The 12,767-nt window shown below is 49.2% G+C and overlaps 1 protein-coding gene across 4 annotated transcripts in view; it reads left to right on the plus strand.

Moving 5' to 3' along the window:
• Positions 1-1,578: 1,578 nt before the first annotated feature.
• The window catches only part of DFFA (DNA fragmentation factor subunit alpha), a 39,252-nt gene continuing 28,063 nt past the window's right edge, over positions 1,579-12,767 (plus strand). For 3 of the 4 annotated variants that reach the window (XR_012426294.1, XM_015442733.4, XM_005544819.5), the window contains exons 1-5: positions 1,579-1,800; positions 5,089-5,250; positions 7,994-8,136; positions 11,382-11,571; positions 11,793-11,944. Coding sequence is in view for 3 of the 4 variants with exons in the window: in XM_015442733.4 (XP_015298219.2) it covers positions 1,665-1,800; positions 5,089-5,250; positions 7,994-8,136; positions 11,382-11,571; positions 11,793-11,944 (783 nt within the window). In the remaining variant the exon portion in view is untranslated. The remainder of the gene's footprint in view (positions 1,801-5,088; positions 5,251-7,993; positions 8,137-11,381; positions 11,572-11,792; positions 11,945-12,767) is intronic. The other variant, XM_045387391.3, reaches the window with a different exon arrangement.

Below are 12,767 nucleotides of genomic sequence, written 5' to 3' on the forward strand. Positions count from 1 at the left end.
CAAAACGTCATTATTTTACTCTGGTTGAATTGTTAGATTTTTTTTTAATTGTTGGATTTTAAATTAAATATTGGACAGGAGCAGTGGCTCACACCTGTAATCTCAACACTTTAGGAGGCCAAGGCAGGAGCATCCCTTGGGCCCAGGAGGTTGAGGCTGCAGTGAGCTATGATTATGCTACTGCACTCCAGCCTTGGCGACAGAGCGAGACTTTGTCTAAAAATAAGATAAGAAAATTAAAAATGAAATTATATGAAAAAGGATACCTACATTAGAGTTAACCGCCAGCTCCTATTATAGTTGTGTTTTGATCAATATAGACTGCTTAAAAGGCATGACTTAATTAATAATTCCTCCTACTAAACGCTGTTTTAAATGCCTAAACTTTTCTTGAGATAAATATCTAATTTCCTCTCCCACGTTTTTTGTTTGTTTGTTTGTTTTTGTTTTTGTTTTTGTTTGAGACGAAGTCTTGCTCCTGACGCCCAGGCTGGAGTGCAGTGGTGCGATCTCGGCTCACTGCAACCTCCGCCTCCCGGGTTCAAGCGATTCACCTGCCTCAGCCTTCCAAGTAGCTGGGACTACAGACGTGCGCCATCACGGCCGGCTAATTTTTGTATTTTTAGTAGAGACGGGGTTTCACCATGTTGGCCAAGCTGGTCTCAAACTGCTGACTTCAGACCATCTGTCCGCCTCGGCCTCCCAAAGTGCTGAGATTACAGGGGTAAGCCGCCGCCCCCGGGGCCCTCACCCACGTTTTCATAAACAAAATATGAGGTGGGAGGATGGCTTGAGCCCAGGAGATCAAAACTGCAGTGAGCCATCATCGCGCTACTGCACTCCAGCCTGGGAGACAGAGCAAAACGCTGTCTCAAAAAAAGAAAAAAAAACAAGGAAGGAAACTGTCCCCCGAATGAATAAATATGAGCAGATAATTACTTCTAGTTTACATAAAATGCCCTCTTTTAAGAGAGGAACTTTTTGATCATTTTTATTACTATTCGTTTATCTTAGATGTTAATTTTTCAGGAAGAAAAAAACAAACTTTTCCGTAGTAGCAATATTAAAACAAAGATGAGTATGTTGTCAAGAGGCATCTGAACAATCTCCAGCAGTGCCGAGGTTCGCATTTCCCCTTTCCTCTCCGATGCATTTGAGACTTTAATGCTTACTATGTTTATTTAAGCATTTTATTCTGAGACCCCAAACTAATTTGCACAGTTGAAGCAGGAAATAGAATGGGTGGAAACATGCAGGTGTCTGTTATTAGCATCATGCATCTCATATGCGAATAGAAATGCTCTAAAAATTCAATACCGTATACAGGCATGTGCATCGTCATGCAAAATAAGTCTCTATTGGCCTTATTTTTGAATGCGCGAATGCAGCTCCTAAATACGAGGTAAAAACAACTCCTAGGCTGAATCGCGCGATAGAACGAAAGCAGCTTTAAACCCAGAGACTACAGTTTCCGGCATGCCTCGACGCCACATGTGATTAGCGGCAACTAGAACTACATCTTCCGGCGTGCCCTGGTCTCACGTGTGATTTCCTGCGGAGCAAACTACATCTCCCGGCAGGCTGCGGAAGGGGGTCGAGTAGGAGGGCCGCCGCTCCCGCCTCCCGCGGCTTCTGGAAGCCGGGCAGGTCCCACTTTGGAGAGGATGGAAGTGACCGGGGACGCCGGGGTACCAGAATCTGGCGAGATCCGGACTCTAAAGCCGTGTCTGCTGCGCCGCAACCACAGCCGCGAACAGCACGGCGTGGCCGCCTCCTGCCTCGAAGACCTGAGGAGCAAGGGTTGGCTCGGGACCCCGGGCGAGGGGGTGGGGGAGCCGGGGCCGGGAGAGGACGTCCGGTGGGGGCGAGGCGGGGTCAGGAGAGGCGACTTGGGGATTCCTGTAGCTCGGGTGGAGCCTTGGAACAGAAATGGTCCAGGTAGGCTTAGCGATTTACAGATTTCAGGCGCTTGAGCGTAATTAATCTGGTGTGAGACTCCACAGTGGTGGGAAGAGAGCCAGGAAGCAAAGTGCACATTAAGCCAAACTCGGCTTAGGTCTCTTGCCTGAAATCACTTAGTTGTTGGACCAAGAGGAGCCCATTGGGTTCCTGCCACTCCGGCACACTCGGGTGGTACAAGAACCCCCAGCTGAGCCCACGGCGGGGTGGGGAGGGGTTTCCACCTTCCGCTCTGGCAGGAACCTATGCGGGAAAGAGGGAGCTGCTACTGACCATTTCTGGAGGTCCAGACAAGGAACGTGAGTTGTAAGTGACGGAGCCGACGGAAGTTCCGAGCCCGGCCCCATACCTTTACCAGCTGCTTGGCCTTGCAGTTAACCGTCTCTCAACCCTCAGTTTTCTCATCAGCAAACTGGGTATAATATTTACAGCCCTGCTTCAAAGGATTGTTGCTTCTCTCAAATAAGCTGATATATTTAAGTGACTCGCAAGTCTTATTAGCCGGTAGCAACAAATTGCTTACCTAAAGAAGTTTGACAGGTTAAATGTGTGAGCCAGCCCCAGGCATGTAGTCACAGTGTGTGTCAGAGGGGACAGTTGCTTACTCTCAGTCACCAACAGAGACCATATGGAAATTTTCAGAGGCCCATGAACAGCGAATGCATTATAAATGCTTTGATGACATGGATTTTGCATATAAGCATTTATGTATGTTTTTCCTGACATTAGATTACTTCTAATTCCCCTTCAGTGCCTTGGCTGGATGTGCGTGGCACAGAGGCTCGTGTTCTCTGCAGCCCAGCCCATACATGCCTTGCTGTTCTATTGGGTGGCAGACAACACCGCTGAAGGATATTTGTAGTCTCTTGGCTATTTCTCCCCACTCCAGTCTCGTTGGTATTTGAAGCATTGCTATCACTAAATGGGATAGCACAGACCTGTCCTGGAGAAAACCTCTCGGCCAATGATAATATGAAAAGCTACTGATAGAAGCTTCCACTTCTTTTATACTTTCCCATAGGTTAAAAAAGAAGCTGCTAAGGAAGATATTGTGAAGAACAAAAAGCATTTTCTTTTTTTTTTTTTTTTTTTTTTTTTGAGACGGAGTCTCGCTCTGTCGCCCAGGCTGGAGTGCAGTGGCGCAATCTCAGCTCACTGCAAGCTCCGCCTCCCGCCTTCACGCCGTTCTCCTGCCTCAGCCTCCCGAGTAGCTGGGACTACAGGTGCCCGCCACTGCGCCCGGCTAATTTTTTCTATTTTTTTTAGTAGAGACGGAGTTTCACCATGGTCTCGATCTCCTGACCTTGTGATCCGCCCGCCTCGGCCTCCCAAAGTGCTGGGATTACAGGCGTGAGCCACCGCGCCCGGCCCTTTTTTTTTTTTTTTTTTTGAGACGGAATCTCGCTCTGTCGCCCAGGCTGGAGGGCAGTGGCGGGATCTCAGCTCACTGCAAGCTCCGCCTCCCGGGTTCACGCCATTCTCCTGCTCAGCCTCTGGAGTAACTGGGACTACAGGCGCCTACCACCACACCCGGCTAATTTTTTGTACTTTCTTAGTAGAGACGGGGTTTCACCGTGTTAGCCAGGATGGTCTTGATTTCCTGACCTCGTGATCTGCCCACCTCGGCCTCCCAAAGTGCTGGGATTACAGGCATGAGCCACCGCGCCTGGTGTTTTTGGTGTATTTTTTGACATTCGTCACGTAGAATTTAAGAGGACAACTGAGGGCCGGGCGTGATGGCTCACGCCTGGAATCCCAGCACTTCAGGAGGCTGAGGCGGGCGGATCACGAAGTCAGGAAATTGAGACCATCCTGGCTAACATGAAGAAACCACGTCTCTACTAAAAACACAAAAAAATTTGCCGGTCGTGGTGATGGGCGCCTGAAATCCCAGCTACTCAAGAGGCTGAGGCAGGAGAAAGATGTGAACCCAGGAGGCGGAGCTTGCAGTGAGCCAAGATACACCACTGCACTCCAGCCTGGGCAACAGAGTGAGACTCCATCTCAATAATAAAAAAAAAAAAAAAGAGGACAACTGAATAAATGAATGAGAGACTGCTTGTTCGCAGGGAATCAGACCAGACTTTGGTTGTTCATTCCAGTAAAAACTCAAATGCGTACCACACATGAGTGCAGAGTAGCTGGAGCTACTTTCAGGAGCCAGACTTTGTGGATTTAAGTCCCAGCTTTGCCACTTCCGGCGTGATCCTGGACCAGTTACTTAACCTCTCTGAGCCTTGGGTTCATCATCTATAAAACAGAACTAATAATAGTACCTACTTTACAGGATTATTATGAGATTAAATACTGTATATGAAAAGCACTTAGGCCAGACATGGTGGCTCACGCCTGTAATCCCAGCACTTTGGGAGGCCGAGGCAGCTAGATCATTAGGTCAGGAGTTCCAGACCAGGCTGGCCAAGATGGTGAAACCCTGTCTCTACTAAAAATACAAAAATTAGCCGGGCACGGTGGCCAGCGCCTGTAATCCCAGCTACTCGGGAGACTAAGGCAGAGAATTGCTTGAACCCGGGGCGGAGGTTGCAGTGAGCCAAGATTGTACCACTGCACTCCAGCCTGGGCGACAGAGTGAGACTACATCTCAAAAAAAAAAGAAAAAAGAAAAGCACTTAGGGCTGGGCGCATGGCTCACGCCTCTAATCCCAGCACTTTGGGAGGCCAAGGCAGGCGGATCACAAGGTCAGGAGTTTGAGACCAGCCTGGTCAACATGGTGAAACCACGTCTCTACTAAAAATACAAAAATTAGCTGGACACGGTGGTGCACACCTATAATCCCAGCTACTTGGGAGGCTGAGACAGGAGTATCACTTGAACCTGGGAGGCAGAGGTTGCAGTGAGCCGAGATCATACCACTGCACTCCAGCCTGGTTAACAAAGTGAGACCCTGCTACCAAAAAAAAAAAAAAAGAAAGAAAAGAAAAGAACACTTAGAACAGAATCAGGCACGTAATGAGTGTTCTATTAGTGCTAGAAGTGATGATTGTTATTCTAGTTGTTACCTACCAGGAGTTCTGCTCAGCTCTGGAGCCATACCTACTTGAGGTGCAGGGACAGATATACTTTACTTATGGTTATTTGTCATTTGCCAAATATTTTATTCTTTTCAGCCTGTGACATTCTGGCCATTGATAAGTCCCTGACACCAGTCACCCTGGTCCTGGCAGAGGATGGCACCATAGTGGATGATGACGATTACTTTCTGTGTCTACCTTCCAATACTAAGTTTGTGGCGTTGGCCAATAATGAGAAATGGGCCTACAACAATTCAGGTGAGAAACTCTAGCCATATCGAAAACGGCCTATGCAGTACAGCATCCGTCATGATTACTTTCACTGCACAGACAGTTGCCATTTGTCTGGCTTTTTAAGCATTTGTTCAACAAACATTTACTGAGCATTTTCTATGTGCCAGCCATGGTGCTGAGTCCTGGAAATAAAGATGAATGAGGCCAGGCATGGTGGGCAGGTCACCTGAGGTCAGAAGTTTGAGACCAGCCTGGCCAACATGGCGAAAGCCCATCTCTACTGAAAATACAAAAACTAGCTGAGCATGGTGGCAGGCACCTGTAATCCCAGCTACTTGGGAGGCTGAGGCGGGAGAATTGCTTGAACCTGGGAGGTGGAGGTTGCAGTGAGCTGAGGTGGTGCCGCTGCACTCCATCCTGGGCGACAGAGCGAGACTGTGTCTCAAAAAAAAAAAAAAAATAGATGAATGAGACATGGGCCCAGTTCTCAACTAAGTCATGGACAGACAGCAACTAAAATGCAGCCTGGCAGGGAGCTCAGTGCTGCAGGCTGCAGTCCGGCTGTTTAGGTCTGGATCCTGGCTCTACCATTTACTAGCCAGGTGACCTTGTGCAAATTACATAACCTCTCAGTGCCTTGTTGACATCATAATTATAGAACCTGTCCCCTAAGATTGTTGTAAAGAAAATATAGTACATATCAAACCAGGGTTTCTCAATGATACTGTTGACATTTGGGGCTGGAGTTGTGGAGAGGATGCTTTTTGTATTGTAGGATGTTTAGCAGCATCCTAGATATTAGGAACTTCCCCCTACAACTATGATAACCAAGAATAAATAACTCCAGATATTGTCAGATGTCTCCTGGCGGGCAAAATCGCTCCCACTTGAGAACCACTGATATGAAACGTTTAGATCTTACCTGGCGCATAGTTAAGGACTCAATAAATGTTACCTGTCACTGTCATCATCATCATCACAGGAGATATAAAGGGGACTAACATTGGTGACCAAGGATCAAGAAGTGTCTTGAGAGGGGATTACTTTTAGGGAGGGACTTAAAAAAAAGTGTCTTGAAGTGTGCCACAAAATTGAGGAAAGTATCCTACAGCAGTGGCCCTACCAGCCACCTTTGTACTCATGCCTAAGGGACAGCAATTGATGGCTACAGCTCCCCCAGTTAAAGAAGGGACCAGGCTGGGTGCGGTGGCTCAGGCCTGTAATCCTAGCACTTTGGGAGGCCAAGATGGGCGGATCATGAGGTCAGGAGATCGAGACCATCCTGGCTAACACAGTGAAACCCCATCTCTACTAAAACATATAAAAAATTAGCCGGGCATGGTGGCAGGCACCTGTAGTCCCAGCTACTCGGGAGGCTGAGGCAGGAGAATGGTGTGAACCCGGGAGGTGGAGCTTGCAGTGAGCCAAGATCACACCACTGCACTCCAGTCTGGGCGACAGAGTGAGACTCCGTCTCAAAAAAAAAAAAAGGGGCGGCCGGGCGCGGTGGCTCAAGCCTGTAATCCCAGCACTTTGGGAGGCTGAGACGGGCGGATCACAAGGTCAGGAGATCGAGACCAGCCTGGCTAATACGGTGAAACCCCGTCTCTACTAAAAAATACAAAAAACTAGCCGGGTGAGGTGGCGGGCGCCTGTAGTCCCAGCTACTCGGGAGGCTGAGGCAGGAGAATGGCGTAGACCCGGGAGGCGGAGCTTGCAGTGAGCTGAGATGCGGCCACTGCACTCCAGCCTGGGCGACAGAGCGAGACTCCGTCTCAAAAAAAAAAAAAAAAAAAAGGGGGCAGGTGCGGTGGCTCACGCCTATAATCCCAGCACTTTGGGAGGCCGAGGCGGCCGGATCACCTTAGGTCAGGAGTTCAAGACCAGCCTGACCAACATGGAGAAACCCCATCTCTACTAAAAATACAAAATTAGCCAGGCGTGGTGGCACATGCCTGTAATCTCAGCTACTCGGGAGGCTGAAGCAGGAGAATCGCTTGAACCCAGTAGGCGGAGGTTGTGGTGAGCCGAGATCGCGCCATTGCACTCCAGCCTGGGCAACAGGAGTGAAACTCTGTCCCCCCAAAAAAGAAGGGACCAAGCACCAGAGAAATGCTGGCAAAAATGACTGTTTTTGTTTACAAAAACAGGATACACCTGGACGCACAGAAACCAAAAGGAGAAGTGTGATGGGATTCTGTGTATGTGTGACCATACATTGGGTTTAAATGGCTTCTTTCTATGGAAGAATACAGAGCCATTGCACACAGAAATAAAGATGAAAGAGAGTCAGGCACGGTGGCTCACACCTGTAATCCCAGCACTTTGGGAGACCGAAGCAGGAGAATCACTTGAAATCAGGAGTTTGAGACCAGCATGGCCAACATGGAGAAACTCCGTCTCTACTAAAAATACCAGAATTAGCTGGGCATGGTGGTGGGCACCTGTAATCCCAGCTACTTGGAAGGCTGAGGCAGGAGAATCGCTTGAACCTGGGAGGTGGAGGTTGCAGTGAGCCAAGATCGTGCCACTGCACTCCAGCCTGGGCAACAGAGTGAGACTGTCTCAAAAAAAAAAAAAAAAGATGAAAGAAGAGGGAAAATCAAGGTCCTAGATGGAGATTGGCCCTCCTGTGAATCCTTGAGATAAGACGCTTCTTTCCCATTGAAATTAATCTAGATCCTCAAGAGGTCTGTGTGTGCTTGGAGAGGAGGTGAAAACAGCACTTCAGGTTGTTCTGTGACTGGCATTTTCTCCCATGTGTCAGATGGAGGTACAGCTTGGATTTCCCAAGAGTCCTTTGATGTAGATGAAACAGACAGGGGAGCAGGGTTGAAGTGGAAGAATGTGGCCAGGCAGCTGAAAGAAGATCTGTCCAGCATCATCCTCCTCTCAGAGGAAGACCTCCAGGTAAGCCTCCTCCACAATCTGCCGCAATGCTCATCTGGCCTCTGCCCCCCGCCCAGCACCTGCTTAGCTTCCATACTTGCCATAACAATTTCTTTGTTTTAATCTTAATTTTTAAATAATTCTTAAATGACAACTAAGATTTTTCATCTTTTCATTCTCACCTAGAGTGATTTTTCAACCCTCATCATGAAGCAGAATTACCTGCGGATTTTTTTTCTTTTTTTTTTTTGAGACACGGTCTTACTCTGTCGTCCAGGCTGGAGTGCAGTGGTGCGATCTCAGCTCACTGCAACCTCCACCTCCCGGGTTCAAGTGATTCTCCTGCCTCATCATCCCGGGTAGCTGGAATTACAGGTGCACACCAACACGCCCAGCTAATTTTGGTATTTTTAGTAGAGATGGGGTTTCATCATGTTGGCCAGGCTGGTCTTCAACTCCTCATCTCAAGTGATCCACCTGCCTCAGCCTCCCAAACTGCTGGGATTACTGGCGTGAGCCACCATGCCTGGCCAAATTTTTTTTTTTAATGCAAATGCCTGGGATCCACCCTAAACCTAGTTAGGTGGACCCTGGGGTCAGGGATGCCTGCTAGAGAATGTAGCATTGTAGTAGCTGGCTTCACATCCCAGCGCTATCACCACGACTTTGAGCCGGCAGCTTAGCTTCTCTCCTTGTGTTTTCTCTCTAGTAAGACTGGGATAGGCCAGGCGCGGTGGCTCACACCTGTAATCCCAGCACTTTGGGAGGCTGAGGTGGGCGGATCACGAGGTCAGGAGATCAAGACCATGGTGGCCAACACGGTGAAACCCCATCTCTACTAAAAATACAAAAAAATTAGCCGGGCGTGGTGGCGGGCGCCTGTAGTCCCAGCTACTCGGGAGGCTGAGGCAGGAGAATGGTGTGAACCCGAGAGGCGGAGCTTGCAGTGAGCTGAGATTGCGCCACTGCACTCCAGCCCGGGTGACAGAGCGAGACTCTGTCTCAAAAAAAAAAAGATTGGGATAAAAAAAGTATGTTTTCATTCAAAGAAAATTTCTCTTTGAGACAGGGTCTTGCTCTGTCACCCAGTGCAGTGGCATGATCATAGCTCACTGCATCCTCGACCTCGTGGCCTCAAGCCATCCTCCCACCTCAGCCTCTCAGGTAGCTGAGACTGTAGGCTTCAACCACCAAACTGGGCTGTTTTTTGTTTTAATTTTTGTAGGCCAGGTGCAGTGGCTTATACCTGTAATCCTAGCACTTTGGGAGGCCAAGGTGAGCAGATTGCCTGAGTTCAGGAGTTGGATGTGGTAAAACCCTATCTCTACAAAAATTAGCTGGGTGTGGTGGCGTGTGCCTATAGTTCCAGCTACTCAGGAAACTGAGGTGGGAGGATCACTTGAGCCCAGGTGGTCAAGGCTTCAGTGAGCCATGACTATACCACACCAAGCTGGGCAACAGAGCAAGACTCTCAAAAAAAAAAATAATAAGGCCCGGCACGGTGGCTCACACCTATAATCCCAGAACTTTAGGAGGCTGAGGTGGGCAGATCACGACACCAAAAGATCAAGATCATCCTGGCAAACATGGTGCCAAAAGATCAAGACCATCCTGGCAAACATGGTGAAACCCTGTCTTTACTAAAAATAGAGCCAGACGCAGTGGCTCACACCTGTAATCCCAGCACTTTGGGAGGCCGAGGTGGGTGGATCATAAGGTCAGGAGTTCAAGAGCAACCTGGCCAAGATGGTGAAACCCAGTCTCTACTAAAAATATAAAAATTAGCCAGGCGTGGTGGCGAGCACCTGTAATCCCAGCTACTCAGGAGGCTGAGGCAGGAGAATCACTTGACCTGGGAGGCGGAGGTAGCAGTGAGCAGAGATCACACCACTGCATTTTAGCCTGGGAGGCAGAGCAAGACTCCGTCTCAAAAAACAAAAAAATACAAAACTTAGCTGGGCGTGATGGCGTGTGCCTGTAGTCCCAGCGACACGGGAGGCTGAGGCAAGAGAATAGTTTGAACCCAGAGGCGGAGGTTGCAGTGAGCTGAGACCACATCATTGCACTCCAGCCTGGTGACAGAGCAAGACTCCATCTCAAAAAAAATAATTAATTTTTTATAGAGATGAGGTCTTCACATGTTGCCTAGGCTGGTCTTGAACTCCTGGGCTCAGGCAATCCTCCCACCGTGGCCTCCCAAAGTGCTGGGATTATTGACATGAGCCTCTGCGCTTGGCCCCGAAAATGTTGATTGAGCCCCATCCTGTGCCTGTCATGGTTCCTTCAGTGGGCGTGCAGCGGCGAACAAGCCAGACATAGTCTCTGCTCTAATGGTGCTTGTATTCTGATGAAGGGAGGCAGAAAACAACAGGAAAGCATATCAGACGGTGGGATGCGGAGAGTGATGGGGGCTACTCTAGATTGGAACACGGAGGAAGTCCTCTTTGAGGAAGTGATTTCTTGGTGGTGTTTTGGTTTGGTTTGGTTTGGTTTGAGACAGGGTCTAGCTCTGTTATCCAGGCCGGAGTGCAGTAGTGTGATCTCGGCTCACTGCAACCTCTGCCTGCTGGGCTCAAGCAATCCTCCCACCTCAGCCTCCCAAGTAGCTGGGACCACAGGCGTACTCTACCATGCCCGGCTAATTTTTATATTTTTCGTAAAGGCAGGGTTTCAACGTGTTGCCCAGGCTGGTCTTAAACTCCTGGGCTCAAGCAATCCTCCTGCCTCAGCCTCCCAGAGTGCTGGGATTATAGGTGTAAGCCACTACACCCGACCCTTCTTCCCAATTTTAACACTAGAAGAAAACTGGAAAAATCACATGCTTTTCTCTTGACTCTCAGCCAACCATCATAGTAAGTAACTTTGGGAAATGGATTCAGTGAGTTCTGAAATGGATGTATTTGAGAGGTAGAACACCATGTTTAGAAAGTCCTTGTAGGCCGGGCACGGTGGCTCACACCTGTAATCCTAGCACTTTGGGAGGCCAAGGCGGGTAGATCACCTGAGGTCAGGAGTTTGAGACCAGCCTGGCCAACATGGCAAAACCCCGACTTCACTAAAAATACAAAAATTAGCTGGGCTAGGTGACACACACCTGTAATCCCAGCTACTAGGAAGGCTGAGGCAGGAAAATTGCTTGAACCTGGGAGGCGGAGGTTGCAGTGAGCCAAGATCGCGCCATCTCCCTCCAGCCTGGGCAACAGAGCAGACTCATCTCAAAAACAAGAAAGTCCTTGTAGATTTCTCAGCGTCTGTTTGTTTTTTAGATGCTTGTTGACGCTCCCTGCGCAGACCTGGCTCAGGAACTACTCCAGAGTTGTGCCACTGTCCAGCAGCTGCAGCACACACTCCAACAAGTGCTTGACCAAAGAGAGGAAGTGCGTCAGTCCAAGCAGCTCCTGCAGCTGTACCTCGAGGCTTTGGAGAAAGAGGGCAGCCTCTTGTCAAAGCAGGAAGGTAGGACTCTCTGCAGGCAGAGTTACTCTGAGAATTCAGGGCTGATGGAGGCGTCCCTCGGGAGGACACTATTTGTGATGCAGCCAGAGCCACTGAAGCCACAGCTGCTAGGATGCGGGAAGGGCACGTTTCTCTCTTGCCCAGCCAATTATTGTGGCGAGTTGGTCATGTGGCTGTTTGGTCACAGCACATCTGACCTCTGTCTCGTGTCTCCTTTGCAGAGTCCAAAGCTGCCCTGGGTGAGGAGGCAGATGCAGTAGACACGGGCATCAGCAGAGAGGCCTCCTCGGACGTCACACTGGCGAGCCACATCCTTACTGCACTGAGGGAGAAGCCGGCTCCAGAGCTGAGCTTATCTAGTCAGGATTTGGAGGTGGGCGGAAACCAGGGTCACTGAGCTACAGAGAAGGACATGCCCTGGGATGTAGTATTACCGTGCAGAGACGTGTGGACCCTTTTGTTCACCTCTGCGGACTGTGAATCCTAGCTGCCAATTTGCCTATTCTATGCCCCAGCATTTGCAAAAATCTCATTAGTCTAAATCAAAGTAGCTTTAAAGAAAAATGCATACACTTTTCAGATCATCCGACAGACTCTGGTCCCAGGTTGGTAATGAAATGACTGTTCCTGACAGGGAGGAATAGCGGGGCCCAATCTTCTGAGATGGCTTCTGGTTCTTTCCATGGTTAAAGAAGATCTATAGTCCATCCTGAGGTCTGTCAATGTCACAGGAAAAGGCAAACTTGAGGGATCGTCGCCTGCTGGCTAAGAACAGGGAACTAAAAGCTTGAGGAAGGGGACCCGCCAGGGTGGGTGCTACTTCTGATTCTTTGTCCTTGTCCCTGTCACAAGTACCTCCCTATTGTAGATAGAAGGGAAGGAAACTGTTGACTTGAGCTCGATTAAATTTCCTGAAGGTGGAGGACCTTAGAGTTGCTCCAAGTAAACTTTCCAAGGACTGCTTCCTGTTGGTGTTGTAAGTAAAGGCCCATGCTTGGCCAGGCACAGTGGCTCACGCCTGTTAATGCCAGCACTTTAGGAGGCCGAGGCAGGTGGATCACCTGAGGTCAGGAGTTCAAGACCAGCCTGACCAACATGGTGAAACCCCATCTTTACTAAAAATACAAATATTAGCCTGGTGTGGTGGCGGGAGCTGGGGCAAGAGAATCACTTGAACCCAGGAGGCAGAGATTGCA

Source organism: Macaca fascicularis, chromosome 1 (genome assembly GCF_037993035.2).
Source record: "Macaca fascicularis isolate 582-1 chromosome 1, T2T-MFA8v1.1".
Taxonomy (NCBI): domain Eukaryota; kingdom Metazoa; phylum Chordata; class Mammalia; order Primates; family Cercopithecidae; genus Macaca; species Macaca fascicularis.